At 33.9% G+C, this 21,008-nt stretch overlaps 2 protein-coding genes and 1 long non-coding RNA gene across 3 annotated transcripts; all 3 read left to right on the top strand.

Moving 5' to 3' along the window:
- Positions 1 to 2,956: 2,956 nt before the first annotated feature.
- Positions 2,957 to 7,563, top strand: LOC145325786 (uncharacterized). Its single transcript, XR_013881596.1, has 4 exons — positions 2,957 to 3,000; positions 3,498 to 3,639; positions 6,140 to 6,325; positions 7,240 to 7,563. It is a non-coding gene; the product is annotated as an uncharacterized LOC145325786 (long non-coding RNA).
- Positions 7,564 to 7,738: 175 nt separating this feature from the next.
- LOC145325559 (speckle-type POZ protein B-like) lies at positions 7,739 to 11,974 on the top strand. The gene is made up of 5 exons (XM_080168533.1): positions 7,739 to 7,817; positions 8,796 to 9,121; positions 9,404 to 9,503; positions 10,322 to 10,394; positions 11,714 to 11,974. The coding sequence occupies exons 1-5, from the start codon at positions 7,739 to 7,741 to the stop codon at positions 11,892 to 11,894; spliced, it is 759 nt and encodes a 252-aa protein (XP_080024659.1). The 3' UTR covers positions 11,895 to 11,974.
- A 5,221-nt stretch (positions 11,975 to 17,195) lies between these two features.
- On the top strand, positions 17,196 to 19,698 carry LOC145325782 (serine/arginine-rich splicing factor 7-like). The gene is made up of 4 exons (XM_080168741.1): positions 17,196 to 17,355; positions 18,262 to 18,363; positions 18,907 to 19,032; positions 19,524 to 19,698. Exons 1-4 carry the CDS (start codon positions 17,246 to 17,248, stop codon positions 19,681 to 19,683), a joined length of 498 nt encoding a protein of 165 aa, XP_080024867.1. The 5' UTR covers positions 17,196 to 17,245; the 3' UTR covers positions 19,684 to 19,698.
- The last annotated feature ends 1,310 nt before the right edge of the window (positions 19,699 to 21,008 follow it).

Below are 21,008 nucleotides of genomic sequence, written 5' to 3'. Positions count from 1 at the left end.
GCATTTGGGGCAATCGCCCCCCCCCTAGCGAGCAAAACGCCCCCCCCTGCCCCCCCCTAGCAACCGCCCCCCCTGCCCCCCCCTAAATGTTAAAAAATGCCCCATTTCGCCCCCCCCTGGTCAACAAAAATGCCCCTTTTTGCCCCCTACCCTACAAAAAGCAAAACTATCCCAGTTTCCAAAAAAAAGATCAAGAAATACTCCAAAAAAAAATTTTTGGCGCTTCGCGCCAAACAGACAGTTGCTATTCATACCTTACCAAATTTTTAAATTAGTGTAGAAATTAGGTTATAATCTTTTTTTCACTGAACATAACAAACCAGGTTATAGGAAGTATTTTATTTTGTATAATATAAACTTTTTACCAAAGAAATTTTGTACATCCCCAATGATGATACACAAAGTTACCCCTTATATAGATTACAATTAGTGGATGAAATCTATGGAAACTCGACTTAATTAACCAACCAATCAAAATTCCATTAAAGTCCCCAAAGTTGTTGAGCCAATGAATAAGAAAATTTTATATGAAATATTGGGGACTAGTGTAATAAATAGCCCAAAAACCCCTCCCTCCCTGCATATTTGAAGAAAAAAATTTGCGCTTTGCGCCCTTCCAAATGATTTCTGCTATGAAATATTGGCGACTATTGTAATAAATAGCCCAAAAACCCCTCCCTCCCTGCATATTTGAAGAAAAAAATTTGCGCTTCGCGCCCTTCCAAATGGTTTCTGCTATGAAATATTGGGGACTAGTGTAATAAATAGCCCAAAAACCCCTCCCTCCCTGCATATTTGGAGAAAAAAATTTGCGCTTCGCGCCCTTCCAAATGTTTTCTGCTTTTTATCACAATGAAAGGACAAATAATTTTTTTTTATTTTTTACACAGTTCATTATATCTTTGGTTTTTATGGTACGATAAATTTTTTTGTGGATTATAATATTAAAAAAAATAAAATTTTTCGCTGTTTCAAGCATCCAGTATGTAATTTACTTTGACTGTCATCACACAACATACAGGAAAAAGGATTTGTGACTTTTTCTACCTAAAATATATATTTATTTCAACAGATGCTCTTTAAATCTACTTGTCTGTATTCTTATTAATGATTTTTTGTGCTTTGCTACTTAAAGATGTTGTCATCCTTGTTGTCAAACAATAAAGAAATATTTAATATCATTTTTTCATATTAGGTTAATTTTTGGTAAATTATTTCCAAAATGAGTGTTTAATCTCCACCCCCCCAATTTTTTTAATGGGGTTATTCATCCTTCCTGCTGAGATTTTAGAGCATCCCCTTCCACCCATTAAAAATGTTTTGTGGTGGAGGGGGGAGGGGGGGGGGAAGGTTAATTTATCTTCTGTACTATTTTTTCGAAGATGCTTTCTAGCTTCCTTCCCTTCGGTCATTGCAGTTTGGGGAGAAGGGATGGGGGAGAAGAGATGGGAGGGGGAAGAGGTGGGGGATATAAATGTGAAATAGGGATGGGGAAGAAGGGATAAGGATTAGGAGGCCCATAATCAAATAATCCCACCCCTTAAAACGCCCTTATTTAAAATTAGTATATATAATCAAAATGCCCCCCCCTAAAGCAAAGTGCCCCCTCGGGGCACTTTGATTTAGGGGGGGGCAAAATTTTACAAAATCTTCAAAATGCCCCCCCCTAGACAAAGTGCTTCGCACGCCACTGGTGTCCACCATCTTTTCAGTAAAATTTGTATTATAGAAAGCGTTACTACTCATTATTAATTACTTGTTAAGTATGTATTGTCATGTTTTTTTAACTAAGAAAGTTTTGATTTTACACTTTAAATGGGATATAATATCATTGGCCCTTTTCTAGCATATCATTCCACCACCCCCCACCCAAAAAAATCAAACATATATCTATTAATTCTTAATATGACAGGGGTGGTTGATCACCATCCCCCCCCCCCCCCACTATTAAAAATTACAATGCAAAAATTTTTCCAATTTTTCTTTATAATTAATTATAACAATTAATAGCGCAAATTCAAATCCCCCCCTCCTCAAGAGCCCCTAGAGACCTAGTAGCGTAACCGCAAAGAAGTAATATAGGAGAATGTAAAACCCATTACCCTAAATTTTTTTGTTTTTGAGCTATTTACTTTTGGATTAATTAATATTATATTGAATTTTTGATGGTTTGACTTTTATATAGTATTTGACAATGTAAAACAATGAAGTGATTGCATTTAAGCAATTACTTTGAAGCGTGTTAAGGGGATTAGAATCGGCACTATTTTACCTATCATTTAAAGCAAAGGTTTTCTATAATACGGGTAGGTCCATGCGTCTGTTATGTTATTTTGTTATTCTAATCAGGTTAGAATTAGTGTAGCAACTCTGTAATAGTTACCATAACTTCCTTTTTTATAACAAATTTTTGGATGCATAAATAATCCTAAATACTGGAATACTGACTACTAATACCACAAGGTACAAAGTTATGAGCGAAGCATCTGTATAACCAAGTCCAAAAATGTAAGTATGTCATAAATAGAATCCTGTATTTAAGCAGTTTTGCAACAAATTTATGTAACATTTTGTGTAAACTTATTCAGTTCTAACACTAAGTAAGTGTTGATGTGTCCTATCATTTCAGAACTTTGCTATATGGATATTGTCATCCTTGTTGGCATTGGTTACCTTTTTTTAAATTTGGAATTGGACTGGACATCATTGTTAAAATTTTCATATGAAATTTTGATAGTTTGACTTTTATTAAGCATTTAACAACGTAACACTATCTCAATCATTTTCAATTTTAATAATGTGTACCTATGTAATTTTTTGAGATACACATTGAATTACTATTTTTGCTGAACAATTAAACTGGATCTTAAGCCGAGGGATATATTTTAAGACTTAGGAGACTAGTGTAAATAACATCCCAGTAACCCCTCCGTCCCTGGATTATAATCAACTGATGACATTTTCAGAAATATTTCCATAATGGAGATCGACATTGTGAAGGTAATCATAGCTCATTTTCAGAATATAAAGGTTGAGATAGATATGATTAAATTTTGTTTTAACTAACACAGATTTAGCAGCTGTATTTTATGAGAATCATTTTTATTGACCCAGAGAAAAAAAAACCTCGGCATGGTTAGTTAAAGAAAAAACTTAAGTCTTGAATGATTATAAATCACATAATTTGACGGTTAAAAAGTATAATGTAATAAGCGAATCAACTCTATAATCAAGTCCTAAAAATGTAAGTATGTCCATAAACATTATCCTGAATCAAGCAGTTTTTCCCAACAAATTTACTTACAATTTTGCTTTGACCCTTATATATTTATATTATTATTTAGTTTGGACACTATACAAGTGTTAATGTCCGTTTGTCCTACCGTTTCAGTGCTTCGCTTTTATGGGTGTTGTCATCCTTGTTTTTTAGTAACTAGCAGATACACCCCTAGAGCCTCTACAATGAGAAGCAACAAATAACTATTAAAATTTTTCAGGTATTACTGAGTTTCATTTAAAGTGGAGTTGTTGAGAATCCTCATAATGTTATGGAACTCCTAGAGGCTGCTGAACAGTTCCTAAACCCTGGTTTACTATGGCTGTTAAAGACGTTCTGGAGATACTTGCTGCCACAGACAGGTGAGACTTAGCAGTCGTAATACTAGGGTGTTAACCATATTTTGCCAAAAAAATCCGAATCAAAGAAAGAGTGGGGGGGGGGGGGGTCGCAGTGTTTCGGAGCCGAAGCCGGAAGCAGCAACAATTTTGGTGGAGCCGTATTTTTCGTCAAAAACGGCTCCGGCTCCAGATTAGCTAAAAATGATATTTTAAAGTAAAATTATAATTTGGCAACGGTCTATTTCTATATAATAAACGGAAAAACTATTGTTACTTAATAAATAAACACACATTCTTCTACATTTATATAGCTTTAATCAAATAAAAGCAAATTATTTTATATTATTTAATTCATTTTATCAAATTCAATAATGAACAAAAATGATATATTAAGGGGGACGTAACTGAAGCTTTTTTGATGCTGGGGGGGGGGGGGGGGTTCTCCGTAACCAATTGATGAACCGTGCAAAATTTTGGGACTTAAGCTTTTATTGGTTATAAACTAACTTCTAGTTTAGAAGTCAACCCCCTGCCGCTAACCCCTAGCCCCCCGGGGCTCAAAACCCCCCTAAAAATGAACCTAACCTTAATTTTCTCAGAAACCATTTGACCAATAGGGATGATTTCTTAAACTTAAGCTTTTATGGTTATAAACTAACTTCTAGTTTAGAAGTCACCCCCTGCCGACAATTCCTAGCCCTCCGGGGCTCAAAAAAACCCTAAAAACTTCTATACCAAAAGCTAGTTCATAACTTAAAGGCGTAAGTTTAAGAAATCATCTCTATTAGTCAAATGGTTTCTGAGAAAATTAATGTTAGGTTCATTTTTATGGTTTTTTTGATCCCCGGAGGGCTAGGGGTTAGCGGCAGGGGGTTTACTTCTAAACTAGAAGTTAGTTTATAACCAATAAAAGCTTAAGTTTAAGAAATCATCCATATTGGTCAAATGGTTTGTGAGAAAATTAAGGTTAGGTTCATTTTTAGGGGGGTTTTGAGCCCCGGGGGGCTAGGGGGTGGGGGTAGGGGGTTGACTTTGAAACCATAGGATGTTCATACCCCTAAAAGCGTCCAAAAAGTTTGCACGGTTCATCAAGTGGTTCCGGAGAAACCCCCCCCCCCCCAGCATCAAAAAAGCTTCAGTTACGTCCCCCTTTTACGAGGAGCCGGAGCCGCATCAAAATTATACGGCTCCGACACCCTGGGGGGGGGGGGGGTAACAGACACGACCAGAAATTTTATATTGGGTGCTACTCCCTTAGTCTTAGAGATAATTGTGTAAAATCATTTTAGTTGTGCCAAGTTTTGATTTCTTTTAAAAAAATACGGTAGTGGGACCACAGTTTACCGCCATTTTCCGCTGTCGAAAAAAATTATTGCATTTCTCGCCATTTGAAATCTTATATGAGACATTTTGTTTTGTTTCAAAATATTTCCCCTTATAACTAACCCTTCGGATGAAATGATGAGCCAGTTAAAGGGAGTGTGAACGTAAAAATTTCTCATCTGATTATCAAATCTTAACATTTACTAAGCACATTTCACTACACTGATCAACCAAAAATGTCCTATTCACAAAAATATCCAGAAATAATGCCTTGATTTTATGGTATTTTGAGAGGGAAAAAGGAAAAAACAGGGAAAATCTGAACGTTTTTGTTTCTTATAATGTTTGTAGGGATATTTAACTTGTCATATATAGTTGAAACAATTTACTTACTGTTAAGGATTTATTTTATGCTATAAAATTGCCAATTCGTTTTTTTTTATAACGTAGTAATTAGGTAATAAAGACATATTTTAAATTCGTATTATTGACAAAAAAATACCTTACTGTCTACAAAGGGTTGAATCTCATAGGTTATATAAAATAATAATATCCTTTTTTATTGTGTTGAACAATAAATAACCCACTTTGGAGAATTAGTTTACACTTTTATCAGACTGTTTATAAAGAAATATTGCGTCTTTATTATTTACAAATTTGTAATTAAAGGTGGGCGAGAGATGGGCCATTTAAAGTTAATTGGATACTAATAAAAAACCTGTTTCTGGCTTTGTTATTGTATTTGGTTTTCAATAAAAAAATATTGCTTATTTTATCAATTTCTAAGTAACTATACATTGGATTAAAGCAAGGATTATGTTAAAAGTCAGCTTAACTGTTAGGAAAAATCTAGAACTATGTGGAAAAGATTAATTTTAGCTATAATGGGAGAAAATAGCAATTTAATGCACATTTTATATAATACGGAAAATTTCTTCCTTTCCCCGTACCTTATAAAAATCGTCGGAAAAAGCCGTTTTTTAAGCAAACAAAAGCGCGTTTTGCTCTATCTGTGAGATATTATGAATGAGATAATGTTAATATTTGATATTAAGATGAGAAAAATTTACGTTCACAGTCCCTTTAAGATCAACACTGAAAACGGTGGGGTGACCGACATTTACCATCGTTATTTATTTCAATCTTGAGTCTCCTGAAATTTTAATTAAAATAATTTAGTTGAAATATATTTTCACAGGTATAGGTTGGCAAAACTGAAGACCTCATCAACGGCCATGGTGGTTTTGAATGCCAGATCTCGAGTCAACTCTATGAAGTTCGGCGAAATTTGTACTAAACGTGCTGATAAGCATCTTGTTATTATCCATATAATTAATGCAAAAGCTAATAAGTAAATTAAAAAGAAAATGAAAGCTTTAGTTAGGTAAACGTTTGATACTTTACACATTTGAGAATTCGAGTTTAACTTTGATTATATTCTTACAGCCACTATTAGTCAAATTTCTTTGTTTATTACTGAAAATATTACTGAAAACGGCAAGGGCAAAATTTGGTACTAAAGGGAGGATGGCGGACACTTTTGAATTCAAAACTAAAAGTCAAGGAACTCAACTAATTAAAGAATAACATCTCTGAGATAAGACAAAGAGGTACAATTGGAACTTTGAAGAAACTGCGGCAGAACTGCCGCTCCCGCCGAAAATTACCGTTTCCCGCCAAAATTATTTTTGTCTTTTTCGCCAAATTAGACAGTTCTCAATCATCTGAGAAACTTTCAACCATGTCAATATAAATGAAAATTGGAAGTGTAAAATCTTTACAGGTGTCAAGTGAAAATATAAGGGAAATTTTTATAAAAAAAAAGAAGTTTATCTCAGATGATTGAAAATTGTTTAATATGGCGAGAAAAGGCAAATAAAATTCGGCGGGAGCGGCGGTTCCGCCGCTGTTTCTTCACATTTCCATATTATACCTCTTTAAAGTAACTGCCATACCAAATCTCAGAGCTGTAACTCTATTTAGTTGAGTTCCTATGACTTTTTGTTTTGGTTACAAAAAGTGTCACTTCTGCCCCCTCCCTTGCATTTCCTTTAAGTGTACAAATTCGCCCCCCCCTCCCCTTGTAACCATAAAGTCCTTAGGTACTTTAAAGACATGCTGTTATTTTTCCTTTTCTTACAACATATTTTTGTATGTTATAATTATTCAATTCATCTGATTTTGCAATACTGACTCCTTATTCCACAAGTTACAATGTTATGAGCGAAGCATCTGTATTCCTCAATTCCTAAAAATGTAATTAAGTAAACTTAATATATTAATATTCTGCTTATTCAGTTCTATAACACTCTGTAAGTGTTGATGTTCATATGTCCTATGATTACAAAGCTTTGCTTATATGGATATTGTCATCATTGTTGGCATTGTTTAACTTTTTTAAAATTTGGAATTGGCCATCATTGTTAATTTTTTTACATGAAATTTTGATAGTTTGACTTTTAGTAAGCATTTGACAATGTAAAACTATTTCAATCATTTTCAATTTTAATTTAATTAATTACTATTTATGCTAAACAAAGCTGTGACGGGGACTAGATTAAATAATATCCCAGTGACTCCTCCCTCCCTGGTTTATAATGCACTGTTGACATTTTTCAGAAATATTTTCATAATGATCACTTACGGTAGTATTACCACTGGTAATTGTTGGATAAAATGGTACAGTTTTAAAGATATTGCTTCTGTTCATGAAATTTACTCCCCTAAGTTTCTTTTGCCCACTACCGCTGATGCCTACTGCAGGCTATTTCTGGATTGTAGTCAGAATAAGATAAGCATGGAGATGGTCAGTCCAGACAAGTGTGTTGTAATATCAGGAAATCTCAAATGTATTGATGTTAACGGCAAGGAGTTAGGTAAGGAAGACCAAAATACTTTGAAAGGGGGGGGGGGGAATGTGGTGACTCGTCACACGATATACCAGCAATTTCATTTTGGGTGCTACTCTCTTAGTTTTAGAGATAATTGGGTGAAATCTTTTTGATTGTGTCACTAATTGCTCCAAGTTTTGGTATCTTTTCCGCCGCCACAAAAAATTTTTTATTGCATTTCTCGCCGAATTAGGCAATTTGGAATCATTTGAGACCATGTTATTTTTTTCAAAAATTTTTCCCCTTCCAAGCAACCCTGCGGGGGGACTTTGTATATCTTAAATTCAGTGCTACTCCTGTGCTTTTAAAGATATTGAAACAAAATCTTTTTAGGTAGGTCAGTAAAAAAATATTTGAATAAAAAATGGCGGCGGGACTGCCGCTTCCGCCGCCACACAAAAAATTTTGTTAATGAATTTCTCGCCCAATTAGGCAATTAGGAATCATATGAGACTATGTTATTTTTTTCAAATTTTTTGGGGGGCGGTGGCGGAAAACAGCGGCGGCGGATGGCGGGAGCAAGGTTGCTTGTAAGGGAAATATTTTTGAAAAAAATAACTTGGTCTCATATGATTCCAAATTGCCTAATTCGGCGAGAAATGCAACAAATTTTTTTTTTTGAGATGGCGGAAGCGGCGGTCCAGCCGCTATTTTCTTTATTCAATTATTTTTTACTTACCAACCTAAAAAGATTTTGATTCAATATCTTTAAAAGCACAGGAGTAGCACTGAATTTAAGATATACCTTGATAAACGAGAATTTGAAAAAATGTCCCGCAGGGGTGCTTGTAAGGGGAATATTTTTTCTGATTCAAGGACTTACAAGCGTTTTTTTTTTGGGGGGGGGGTTAAATTGGGTAATCAAATTTAACTCCCATCTCCTCAAGAACCCCTAGAGGCCTCTAGGGGCGTATCCACTAGTTTATATTTATATTAATAATGATATTATACCTATTATTTAAGGAAAAGCTGACATTGAAGATCATGAAATAAAAGATAAAGTGTTTATCCTCTCAAGCTTCAATAATAAAATAGATAAAGTTGATCTATATGTGTCTTCGGCTCGCGTTGTCAACAAAACCAAAACACCAGCTGTTGTTAAAAAGTCCTGCACTTTAACACTCTCTACAGATGTTAAAATCCACTGCAAAGATGGGAAGGTGGTGGAATGCCACAAGATCGTGATTGCTGCCAGATCCCCGGTATTCAAAACAATGCTGGACAGTGACTTCAAGGAGAAGGACAGTGGAACAATCAAGCTTGACTATATGGAGATCGGCATTGTGAAGGTAATCATAGCTCATTTTTAAAAGACTAAGGTTGAGATAGTGATCATTGAAATATTTTTTTCTAACTATCCCAATTGAGCAGCTGTTTTTTATGCGAAACATTTTTACTGTCCTAGCAATAAAGACCTCGGCATGGTTAATTAAAGAAAAAACTAGAGTTTGAAAAGGGGTCTTGAATGGTTCTATATCACATATAATTCGGCCTAAAGGGCATTATTATTTTATTTATTAACTAGCGGCTTCACCCCTATAATAAGATGCAACAAATAACACTTTTTTCAGGAACTTTTGAGTTTCATTTACAGTGGAATTGTTGAGAATCCTCAGAATGCTATGAAACTTCTAGAGGCTGCTGACCAGTTCCAAATACAGGATCTCAAGGGTAAGCCTTAAGGTTAGGATGGCTGACACTCAATAGACTGAGTAAATATGTTTGTTACTGTGCTTATAATCAGGGATGGAGGGGACATTAGGCTGTTTATTAAACTAGTCCCCAAAGGAAAAGTACATTTGGTTAATAACGTAGGAGACTTTAATAGAATTTTGATTGGTTGGTTCATTCAAGTGTCCAAAGGTTTCAAACAATACTAATCTAGGGAGGAGGTAGATATGTGTATAACCTATTGGGATGTACTTAAATTTATTGACAATTGTTTTGTCTTATCCCTTTAGACCCCTGGTTTAAAATTAATTTGTTACTCATTAAAATATTTTTATCTGAAATTTTGATTTGAACATCTTTAGAATATAACATCAATCGAACCTTTTCATTAATTGAAAAAATAAACCTAAAAACACAACTGTTCAAAATCCATGTCGCTAATTCCCCTCCCTCTAACCATCTGAATCAAGTAATGCTGAAGGGGAAGAGGTTATCTAGTTCATAAACTTATTTAATTTATACCAGCCAAGTCAATTGTAAATAAATATTCAATTGGGGAAATGTGACATTCCTTTATGGCGTTCTCCTTGCGGCCAGAGTTCATAGTTCTGTCGGGGGGGAGTGGGGGGGGGGCCCGGGGGGGGGGGGGTTAGGACACAAATTTTCATAATTAAAAAAATATTTCTAAGAGGATATTACCCATATTTTTTGTTTTGGTAACATTTTATATTATTTGTTTAAATCCCATGACCAATGAACTTCTTGTATTTGCTGTGCTACTTATAAACCTAACGAAGATTGCATTTCTTCTGTCTTAGATATCTGTGGTGAGCTCTTGGCCTCTACTATGGCTGTTGATAATGTTCTGGAGATTCTTGCAGTCGCTGACAGGTGAGACTTACCAGTGTTTGTCGGTATAAGATGTGCTGAATCTGCCATATTTTGACCAATACATCCAAATCCAAGAAAGGTGGGGGGGGGGGGGGGGTAAAATGTGACGGCTCTTGACACGACATACCAGAAATTTTATTTTGGGTGCTAGCCTTAGAGATAATTGGATAAAATCATTTTGGTTGTGTCGATAATAACCCCAAGTTTTGATTTTTTGAAAGAAATACGACGGTTGGACCACCGTTCAACGCCATTTCCGTCGCCTTTTCTAGTAGCGAAGCTACTCAATAATTTGAAATGTCCGTCTGTCTGTCCGTCTTAGTTTGAGGTAAACGTGATTTTCTCGGCCCCTATAAAAGTTAAAAGGCTGAAATTTATTGACAACATTCCCATTATTAAGGAGCACGCACAATTAGCTTTAAAACAACAATGGCGGTCAGACCGCTTTTTAGCAAGTTTTAGGCTATTTTTGTATTTTTCACATTTTTCTTCAAATCTTTGGTGTTTATGGTCCGATTTCCAAAAATTTTTCAGTAATAGATAATAGAAACCAAAATTATATTTCCTGTCGTTTAAAGATGAAAGAAAAGTTTGGGTAATTAGTGACACAACCAAAATGATTTCACTCAATCATCTTTAAAACTAAGGGAGTAGTGCCCAAAATAAAATTGCTGGTATGTCGTGTGCAGTCACCACATTTTACCTTTCCTGTCGTTTAAAGAAAACAACTATGACGGTCAGACTGCCTTTTTGCAGGCTTTTTGGCTATTTTTAAATTTTTCCCTTATTTTTCCGTATATCTGATGAATATAGCCCAATTTTTCAAATTTAGGTTAAGGATATAAAAATTAAATTAAATAAAATTAAATGAAATCATGGCGGTCAGACTGCCTTTTAGCAGGTTTTTGGCTTTTTTTAATATGTTTTACATATTTCCCCATATCTTTGGTGTTGTTGGTCCAATTTTAAACTTTTTTGGTATATCAGTATCAAAATAATTTTTCCCATTGTTATGATTATCTTTTATGTAATTTACTTTGAACGTCATTATACAAAATATGTTTTTATTTTATCCTATAAATCTATTCTTGATTTTAATATATACACTTTGAATCTATTTGTTCGTATTCCCATCCATGATTTTGTGTGCTTCGCTTCTTATGGATGTTGTCATTCTTGTTAAAAATCCCCTTATAACTAACCCTGCGGTTGAACTGATATGAGTCAGTTAAAAAGATCAACACTATAAACGGCGGGGTGACCGCCATTTCCAAAATTTTAATTAGAATTATTTATAAGTTGAAATATTTTTTTTACAGGTATAGGTTGGCAGAACTGAAGACCGCAGCAATGGCCATGGTGGTTCTGAATGCCAGATATCTAGTCAACACTACGAAGTTCAAAGAATTTTGTACTACATGTGTTGATAAGCAACTTGTTAAATTAGTTAGATTACAAGCTTCAGTTAAGATACTTTCCACATTTGAAAATTCGAGTTAAACTTTGATTACATTCTTTCAGCCACTATCGGTAATTTTTTTTTGTTTATTACTTGCTGAAAATTCGCATTTATTCATTTTCTTAATTTCTTTATGATTCTGAATTACCATTTTTAAGCAATATTTGTAAATAAAATCTGCTATTTGTAAATTATAGGCATTAGGTTTTCACTTGTTCCACCAATTCAATGGGACATCTAAAACAATGGTCCCCCCCAAAAAAAGTTTGTATGTTTGTTCGTTATTCAAGTTTTTTTCTTATGGTTAAGCTTTCATGAGTTTTTGGCTTTTCTATTAGTTTTAAAATCAAATATTTTATCTAGCCTAATCAATCTAGCACGTCATTTGTATGTCCATTTGTCTATCTAAGTAAGTTAGTTAAAATATAACATTGGCTACAGTAGGGCTGAAAGAAAAGATCTGGTATTTTGGATAGTTTTTAGTAGCGAAGCTTTTCTATAATTCGAAATGTCCGTCCGTCTGTTAAGAGACAGAAAAGTGTAAATGTGATTTTTGCGGCTCGTATAATATATAGAAACTTGAAATTTTCAGGGACTAAATATGTTACCATTCTTAATTAAATTGGGGTGCTAGATCGATTCCTACATTATTAAGTTTTCACGATTTTCTCAAGATAGACGACTATCAGGGATTGAATACTTTTATATTCTGCATACTTTTATTATGTTTTATTGAGATTTGCATATTTGCTGAGGTGCTAGTCCAATTCCTAGATTTTTAAGTTTAATTAAGTTCATAATTAATATATCCCCACAAAGTTTAATAAGGATCTGCTTATTTGTTGAGGTGCTAGATGGATTCTTAGATTTTCACGTTACAAGGTTTCGTGATTTTTTTTTATGAAACTGCTCTATAGTTCGTTTTTTTCCGGATATCTAATGATAAATTTTGAGCTTTGTTAACTATGGATGTTCTCATCTTTGTTAATTAATATTTAGTTGATTTTATCCATGTCTACACAAAAGGACAGTAATCTTTTTTTTTCATATCAAAAAGACATCAGTTTTCATGTAACAGAAAATTATTCTTGTTTGTTTATATCCTGAAAATTCGCTTTTATTCATGTTTTTTTTTATATTTTGGTGATTCTGTATATTTCTATTTTTATCCATATTTCAATATCTAGTTGTAAATTATTAATATTTAATAACTAGTTCTCTCTAGAACTTGGTATTACATTTTTAATCTTGTAATTTTAAGACTGGCACTGTTTTTTTTTGTATCAAGAAAAATTTGTTTATATTATACGGGGGGGGGGGGGTGGGCATTTTTATTTTGGATGCTACTCCTTTAGTTTTGGAGATAGTTGGGTAAAATCTTTTGGGCTGGGTCACCAATTACCACAAGTTTAAGTTTTGGTATCTTTCAAAAAAAACGGCGGCGGGACCGCCGATTCCGCCGTTCACCGCCATTTTCCGCCGCCGCCAAAAAAAAGTTTCTATTGCATTTCTCGCCGAATTAGGCAATTAGGAATCATTTGAGACCATGTTATTTTTTTAAAAATTTTTCCCCTTATAACCAACCCTGCGGGGGGACATTTTTTTCAAATTTTCGTTTATCAAGGTATATCTTACATTCAGTGCTTCTCCTAAGCTTTTAAAGATATTTAATCAAAATCTTTTGAGGTATGTCTGTAAAAAATATTTGAATAAAAAATGGTTGGTTATAAGGGGAAAAATTTTTGAAAAAAAATAACATAGTCTCAAATGATTCTAAATTGCCTAATTCGGCGAGAAATGCAATAATTTTTTTTTTTTGGCGGCGGCGATGAACGGCGGAAGCGGCGGTCCCGCCGCCGTTTTTTTGTTGTTGAAAGATACCAAAACTTAAACTTGGGGTAATTTGTGACCCAGACCAAAAGATTTCACCCAATAATCTCTAAAACTAAGGGAGTAGCATCCAAAATAAAATTGCATCACCGATGTCCAAGAATTTATAGAAGAAGGGCGAAAATATCTGGTGGATGAAATGAAGAGGAGACCTCAGGGTTGGCAGACAAATAACCCACCTCTACACCCATTTTTTCAATTTTGATTCTCTTTTTTTTATGATATAAGTCTAGTTTTGATCATACAACTTCGTTTAAAAGGAACCTTCCCTCTACATTTTATTATTTTATTTGTATCTGATATTTACTTAATCTGATTCATATGCTCTGTAAATTTTTTTTGAGTTCTTCGTTCCATATTTTTTGTGTATATTTCCATTTGGACAAGCATTCTGATATAATATACCTAGTATGTTAAGTTTTTAATAGTTGCTAACTAAATAATATGAAAATTGTGTTTTCTTGTAACTATGAAATAAAGTATTTTTTTTTATTCTATGTAAATAAACTAGTAAGTTACGGATTAGAATGTAAAGTAGTAAGCATTTGTGTTTAAGAAGTTTTAACATATTTAAGTAAAATTTTGATTCGACATGTACACATTTATGTTCTGAATTTTAGTTCTGACACACTACAAGTATTAAAGTTCGTTTGTCCCACCGTTTCAGGGCTTCGCTTTTATGGATGTTGTCATCCTTGTTATAATTAAGTCTGGGTCTGGTTTTATGTTCGTATATATAATGTTTCTTCGGATATTAATCGGTTTCGAAGCCATATTGGAAATGATCCTTCACTGTACTATGGTTGCGCCGTCAGCCTCTAGAGGCGCTGAAATCGTATGATGTGCAAGGAGAACACATAGTCGGTAATGGCAAATCTACTCTACGTTTTACTTTGGCCGTCCTGATAAAATATACATGACTTACTTTATAGAGTCGACATTTCAGTAACAAAGCTACTCATTAATTCACTTTGTTAGTACCTCCATAGCGCTAGGGGGGGGGAAATAATTTATGATTAAGGTTACGCGTTTTTTTTTATCAATGCACTTAGGTTATGACCTTCATTTCATTAATGTAAAAGGAATTTTTATAAGCAAAGCTTTTCTGTACGTCCGTAACCGTTAGCTCTTCTTATTAATTTTAGAATTGTACTGTCGATTTCAAACTGCATGATGAATCCTAAACAGTGAGCTAAAGCGTAGCAACTTCATAATCCTTTCCAGACGGTCCGTATGTCAATTTAAAACATTTATAATTTGCGTAATCAGTTATGACACTCTACAAGAGTTAATGTTTTTTTGTCCTACCGCTTCATAGCTTTGCACTTCTATGGATGTTTATTCCTCGACCAATTCAAACTATTGCCAATGCTTTCTCGTCATTTTACGGCTCTTAGGGCCTCTAATACAGCTGTCTTCATTCTTATAAAATTGATTTTTCCTAGAAAAAAATTATAGGCTACGTTTTGAGACAAACCTTTTTTCAGTTTAGCATATTTTTGTGTATTTTCACTGGGTTTTTAAAGTATTTTTTAAAAGCGAAGCTTTTCTAAAATTAGGGTCGGTCCGTCCGAGATAGATAGCTTTTGTTCATTAATTTAGGCATGTTAGAATTGTCCTATCAATTTCAAACTTTGCACGATGATTCCTGTAGTAGTTAGGTACGATTTAGAAAGCGTAGCAACTCTATTATAATCATTACCAGAATGTCCGTATGTCCATTTTAAACATGTTGATTTTTCTACTTTTTTAACAACAAATTTTTATTTGATCTAATTATCCTTATGATCTGATTTTTGGTATATTGATTCCTGGGACAACAAAGAACAACAGTTTAAGCAAAGCAACTCTATAATCAAGTCCTAAAAATGTAAGTATGTCCATAAACATTATCCTGTATCAAACAGTTTTTCAACAAATTTACTTACAATTTTGCTTCGACACTTATACTTTTATATTCTGATTATTCAGTTTAGACACTGTACAAGTATTAATGTCCGTTTGTCCTACCGTTTTAGTGCTTCGCTTTTATGGATGTTGTCATCCTTGTTTCCTTAAAAACTTATCTTCTTTTAATATAGCTTTGCTCTTATGGATGTAGTCATCCATGAATTTTTGTCAGGCCTATTAATTTAGACAGTATTCACAGCATTTCAACCAATTTAGTTCTTTAATCTTTACTAGCGGCTACGCCCTTTGAGGCCTCTAGGTACTGTAAAATGTTCAGATCTGCTGTTGACCCAAAATATCCACTGGGCGTCGCTATATATTATTATTTTGGAGATTTCTCTTAGGGAGGGTGGTGGTACTTTCCCCCCAAACAGTTATAAACCTTCACAGGACCTATGAGAAGCTACCCTGTCAAGGAGAATCCGATCGGTTCAGCGGTTAGCGAGATCTTTTGGTACAAACAGACAGGCTGACATCGTTCTACTTTCTATTATAGATAATTAGGGGACTCTTAAAATTCTACAGGATGAATATTTATATTGGTTCTAAGTTTGGTGTATCTGGGACCCAAAAATGCAGGACAAATATTAGCCAATAGCCTAATCACAACCAACCCTATTTACTTTACGTAGGCATGTTTGATAAGACCAGTCAAAATGTGAATTCCCTAAGAACCAGTTTTAATACGTGGCAATAATTCCTATTCTGAGAAGGAAATCATAATATTAATCAAAACTTAAGCAAACAATCTTATTTTCTAGTCAGGATAATTTAGTTTATCCTCATTTGGGACGTTGTTTGTTGCCCATAGGATCCCTATTAATCCTTATTTAGTTTTACAAAAAGACGACATTTAATCTCAAAAATGCCGAGACAAATTCTGAAACATAAAAATCCGGATTTTGTACTTTTTCTATTTAGCTATTTTTCCCTACAATTTTTCAAATAAAAATTCAAAAACATCCTTTTTATTACAAAAAAAGTAATATACAATAAGCAATTATTTTTTGAAGAATATATTAGAAATATAATTTTGAATTGAATAGTCTTAAAAATGCTGAAAAATATTGAACTTTTTTATATTTTATTTTGGGAAAATTTTACAGTGGGAGTTTTATGAAAATATCCTACCTTATTGTTTTTATTTAGAGGTAGAATTATTCATACAAATAAAAGTTTAATTTATTTCAATTGTTTTAAATTTACTGAATTAAAGTAATAAATTTCACGTATTTAAAAATGAGAACCCAATCCGTTTTCAGTCAGCTTTCCGCGGATAGAAAAATGATACATTATAACATATAAACCAGTTACGATAGCCCCGAATGCCCAGAAAATTCGTGGTAAATTGTCTTTATACGATTCATGCTATACATGATTTTTCAGCCGGTTTTAATCCGGCGATTATTAATCGTTTTCGAAGCCATACTGGAAATTTATTTGTGATATATTTAGTTCATTTTGAGCTATATAATTTTCTATTTAAACTCTTTTTCAGACCTTATCACAAAACATATTATAACCCCAACCCAAACCAAAAAAAAACCTGACAATGGCTCCCCAGCCATACACAGGTCCCATAGACAAGAAGATAGCTTGTCACATGGAATGGGACCCAGACTGTAAAATATGGATCGGAAATCTAGCAGAGGAGGGGAACAGGTGAGTTTTATTTGTGGAATGTGCACCAAAAAATTTCGTAAAAGTGTGAGTTTTAAGGGTCAAAAACAATAGTAGGACGATAATATTCACTAAATATTTTTTACTAATATTTTTGTCTATAGTTCTTTTTAATAAGGAATACACATATTTAGTGAATATTATCGTTCTACTACTGTTTTTAAGCCTTAAAACTCGCATCTTTACGGAATTTTAGTACAACCTACTTCCCCCTTTTATTGAATAGCAGTTAAGAAAGTGGTGTAATTGCACGAAGTGCATTTAAACTTGAATTTAGTGAAATGCATATTTTTTTCTGTTCTGGTTTAAACTACATTTATAGGGCATATATTTGAAAGAGATCTACCATGCAGTTTTAAAATATCAAGACTTGAAATCGTATTCTTGTGATATATGTAATTTATATAGCTGGCTTATTTTCACAAAAACAGCATGACGACAAATTTAGTGATGTCTAATTGTTTGTTATTTATTGTAGGACAAAATTTTATATCTTTGATTGTAAACTTGTAACTTAAGCATGAAATCATTTTTCTGAAATGCACTTCATGCAACTATCCTTTTACCTTTCTTTATTCTGTGTCGTATATACAGACAGATTGACATTTTAGCATGTGAGAAAAGAATGATTGTAAGATAACCAAACATGCAATGTTCCTTCCCTTTTAAGATTAATGCCCTTTGTATGGAGAATAGATTATGCTGTTTCTGTCGGTATCATATGGCATTTGAATCAAACCAAACTTCTTTTAAAAAATAATGATTGTTACTTTAGTTTTAGCTCTTTAGGTTGATTTTAACCCTTTTTGTACTTTGTATATAAAAAAATTTTATTCTTATTTTAATTTAGGTTTGGCTTCTAGTTATTATCTATTTAATTTTATTCAGATTGGAAATCGAGGATGCATTTAGCAAAATTGGTCCAATAAAGAATATATGGGTGGCCAAGAACCCACCTTCCTTTGCCTACGTTGAAATGGAGGACCCAAGGTAAAAACTAGGGATGGGATGACAATTCGAGACACCCATAAAAATTTGTTTCAGTAGGTAGATTCTGGCTGGTTTGTCAAACATTTACCGATTCATCCGAAACGGAACCGGATTCAAGATGATCGCCAGCTGAATAATTAGAATTTTTACGGAGTTTAAATTCTGACTTAGTTTGCTTCCCAAATTAACGGATTGATGATCCGATCGGATTTGGACACTGATTAAATTTTTGGCAATAAAAAACAATGAAAGTTATGTCCATATTTAGCGAAGCATTGACGAGCCATTCTACCTATAAATTATAATATATAACTTTCTATTAATTGCTCCGAATCTGCTTTATCTCCTTTCTGAACAGTAATCTATAAACATACATAGAAATATACAAAAAAATTAATTAAAATTATAGGATTAATCTATAAACACACATAGAAATTCACAAAAAATTAATGAAAATTATAGGATTGTTCAATTTTATTCCTTAATAGAGATCATTCCTATAGTTCTTATTTTCCTATCTGTGGACAACTCTAATTGTTGTAGAGATGCTGAAGATGCAGTAAAAAAGTTGAACGGTACCTCAATCTGTGACAGACGGGCCAGGGTGGAGATGGCCAAGGCAAGAGATGACAAGAAGATTGGTATGGGACTTCAAAACAGAGATGACAGGTAGGGTACCCAAAGTTTTATACTACCATTTTCTTTATTGGCTCAAAAAGTTTGGGAACCTTTAACTTTAACTTTCAATTGGTTGGTTCCAAACTGGAAAACTTTTTAACCAATGTTTATAGTATACAAAAGGATTAATTTAGTTGATTATAATTGGAGATGCATTGATTACGAGATGATTTGTTGCTGTTCCTTTTATATGGGATCTTAACTAACAACTTTTAGACTCGTTTCAACTGGGTATATGGGATTGTTTGTTGATTCTGTAACGGCCGCACGTCAATTGCAAACATGTTTAACTTGTATACTATACAGTATACATACATGCTAGCCTTTCAAATATTATTTTGTTATACTTTATTGGTTTTCGATATACTGATTTATAGAATAATTAGGAATAATGCTAGCACAAAAGCTTATTCTATTTAGTAGAACTTTTATAGATGTTTTCATCCTTGTTATTAAAAAAAGTAATGGTAAACATGTTACAGAAACAGTTCGGGACGGAGTTCACGAGATGATCGCGGCAGCAGTTACAGAGGACGGGATGACAGGGGTGGAGGCAGAGACGATAGGCGCGGAGGCGGCAGAGATGATCGGGGCGGACGAGACGACAGGCGTGGTGGCGGCGGATACAGGGATGGCGAATAATCATATCTTTGAAATGTTATTCTTTACATTTGCATTTTTGATTACCCACCTATCTTTTATGCTTCTGTAACCTCTTATAAATTTAGTCATGTTAGAATTGTCCTATTGATTTCAAAATTAAGATGATGATTTCTGTATCAGTTAGGTACAGTTTAGAAAGCGTAGTAACTCTATTATCATGACCAGAAAGTCCGCTTGTCCATTTTAAATATGAGATCATATGATCATCTCAACACAATAGGTATTAAATATTGATAATAATATAATCATCCATTTTACTTAATTTTTTTCAGGTAGATTCCTAGAAAAATTAGGTATAAATTATGTAATATTCGCTGTACTACAGGGACAGATCTCCGCGACGTGATGGTGGTGGTGATTACAGGGGTAGGGGTGGCAGGGGAGATGATAGAGGAGGGAGGGATTATGACAGCAGAGGGGGCAGGGACAGGTAACTAGCAATTTTTATATCCATATGATAAAGTAACAGTATCTCTGTGTGTGTCTGTACCGATGATAGATCTTGCTAACCGCTGAACTGATATGGTTCTCATTTACCATGTAGCTTCTGATAGGTCTTATAAGTATTTGGGGTTAGGGTACCACAAACCTCCTAAGAAAAATTGCTTGCGAAATTGTCTTATCCCCTTAGATCCAGAGAAAAGGGGACAATGGGCTATTTATTACACAAGTCCCCAAAGTTTTATAGTAACGTTTTCATATTCGTTGGCTTGGCAACTTTGGGGACTATAGTAAATTTTGATTGGTTGATCCATTAAATTTAGTTTTCAAACATTTCAACCACTATTTTTGCTTTTGTTTTAGGGACTACGATAGTCGTGGTGGGCGTGGCCGAGACTATGAGAGTGGGGGGAGGGGTGGGGGCGGAGGACACAGGGACTACCAAGACAGAAGCAGCAGGCATAAAAATATAATATTATCATTTTGTGCAATTTTTTTTCGGAAACAACTTTTTTAGTATGGCTTTGAAACCGATTAATATTCGCTGGATTAGAACCAGTTCTCACCCATACTTTCAAATCATTTTCACGAATATTACAATAAAAATGATAAAATAAAACCAAGTTTTTATCCCGGGCCTTTGGACCCTCGGGGCTAACAATATTGGTTTAATTCTTACCTATAATTTTTCATTTTAATATCTGCGGAAAGCTGTATATAATACGATGCTACCATACATTCGACACCAAGAACAAAAAAAATAATGCTTGTTACTGTTAGAATTGTCCCTTCTATTTCAACCTTGATAAAGAATCTAAAAACGACTTAGGTATTAAGATTTTAAAACGTTGATAAGTTTTAAT

This window comes from Acartia tonsa, chromosome 8, assembly GCF_053477335.1.
Source record: "Acartia tonsa isolate MP-2025a chromosome 8, ASM5347733v1, whole genome shotgun sequence".
Lineage (NCBI taxonomy): Eukaryota > Metazoa > Arthropoda > Copepoda > Calanoida > Acartiidae > Acartia > Acartia tonsa.
The sequence above is the reverse complement of the archived record's forward strand: the minus strand, read 5'-3'. Positions and strand labels throughout refer to the sequence as shown.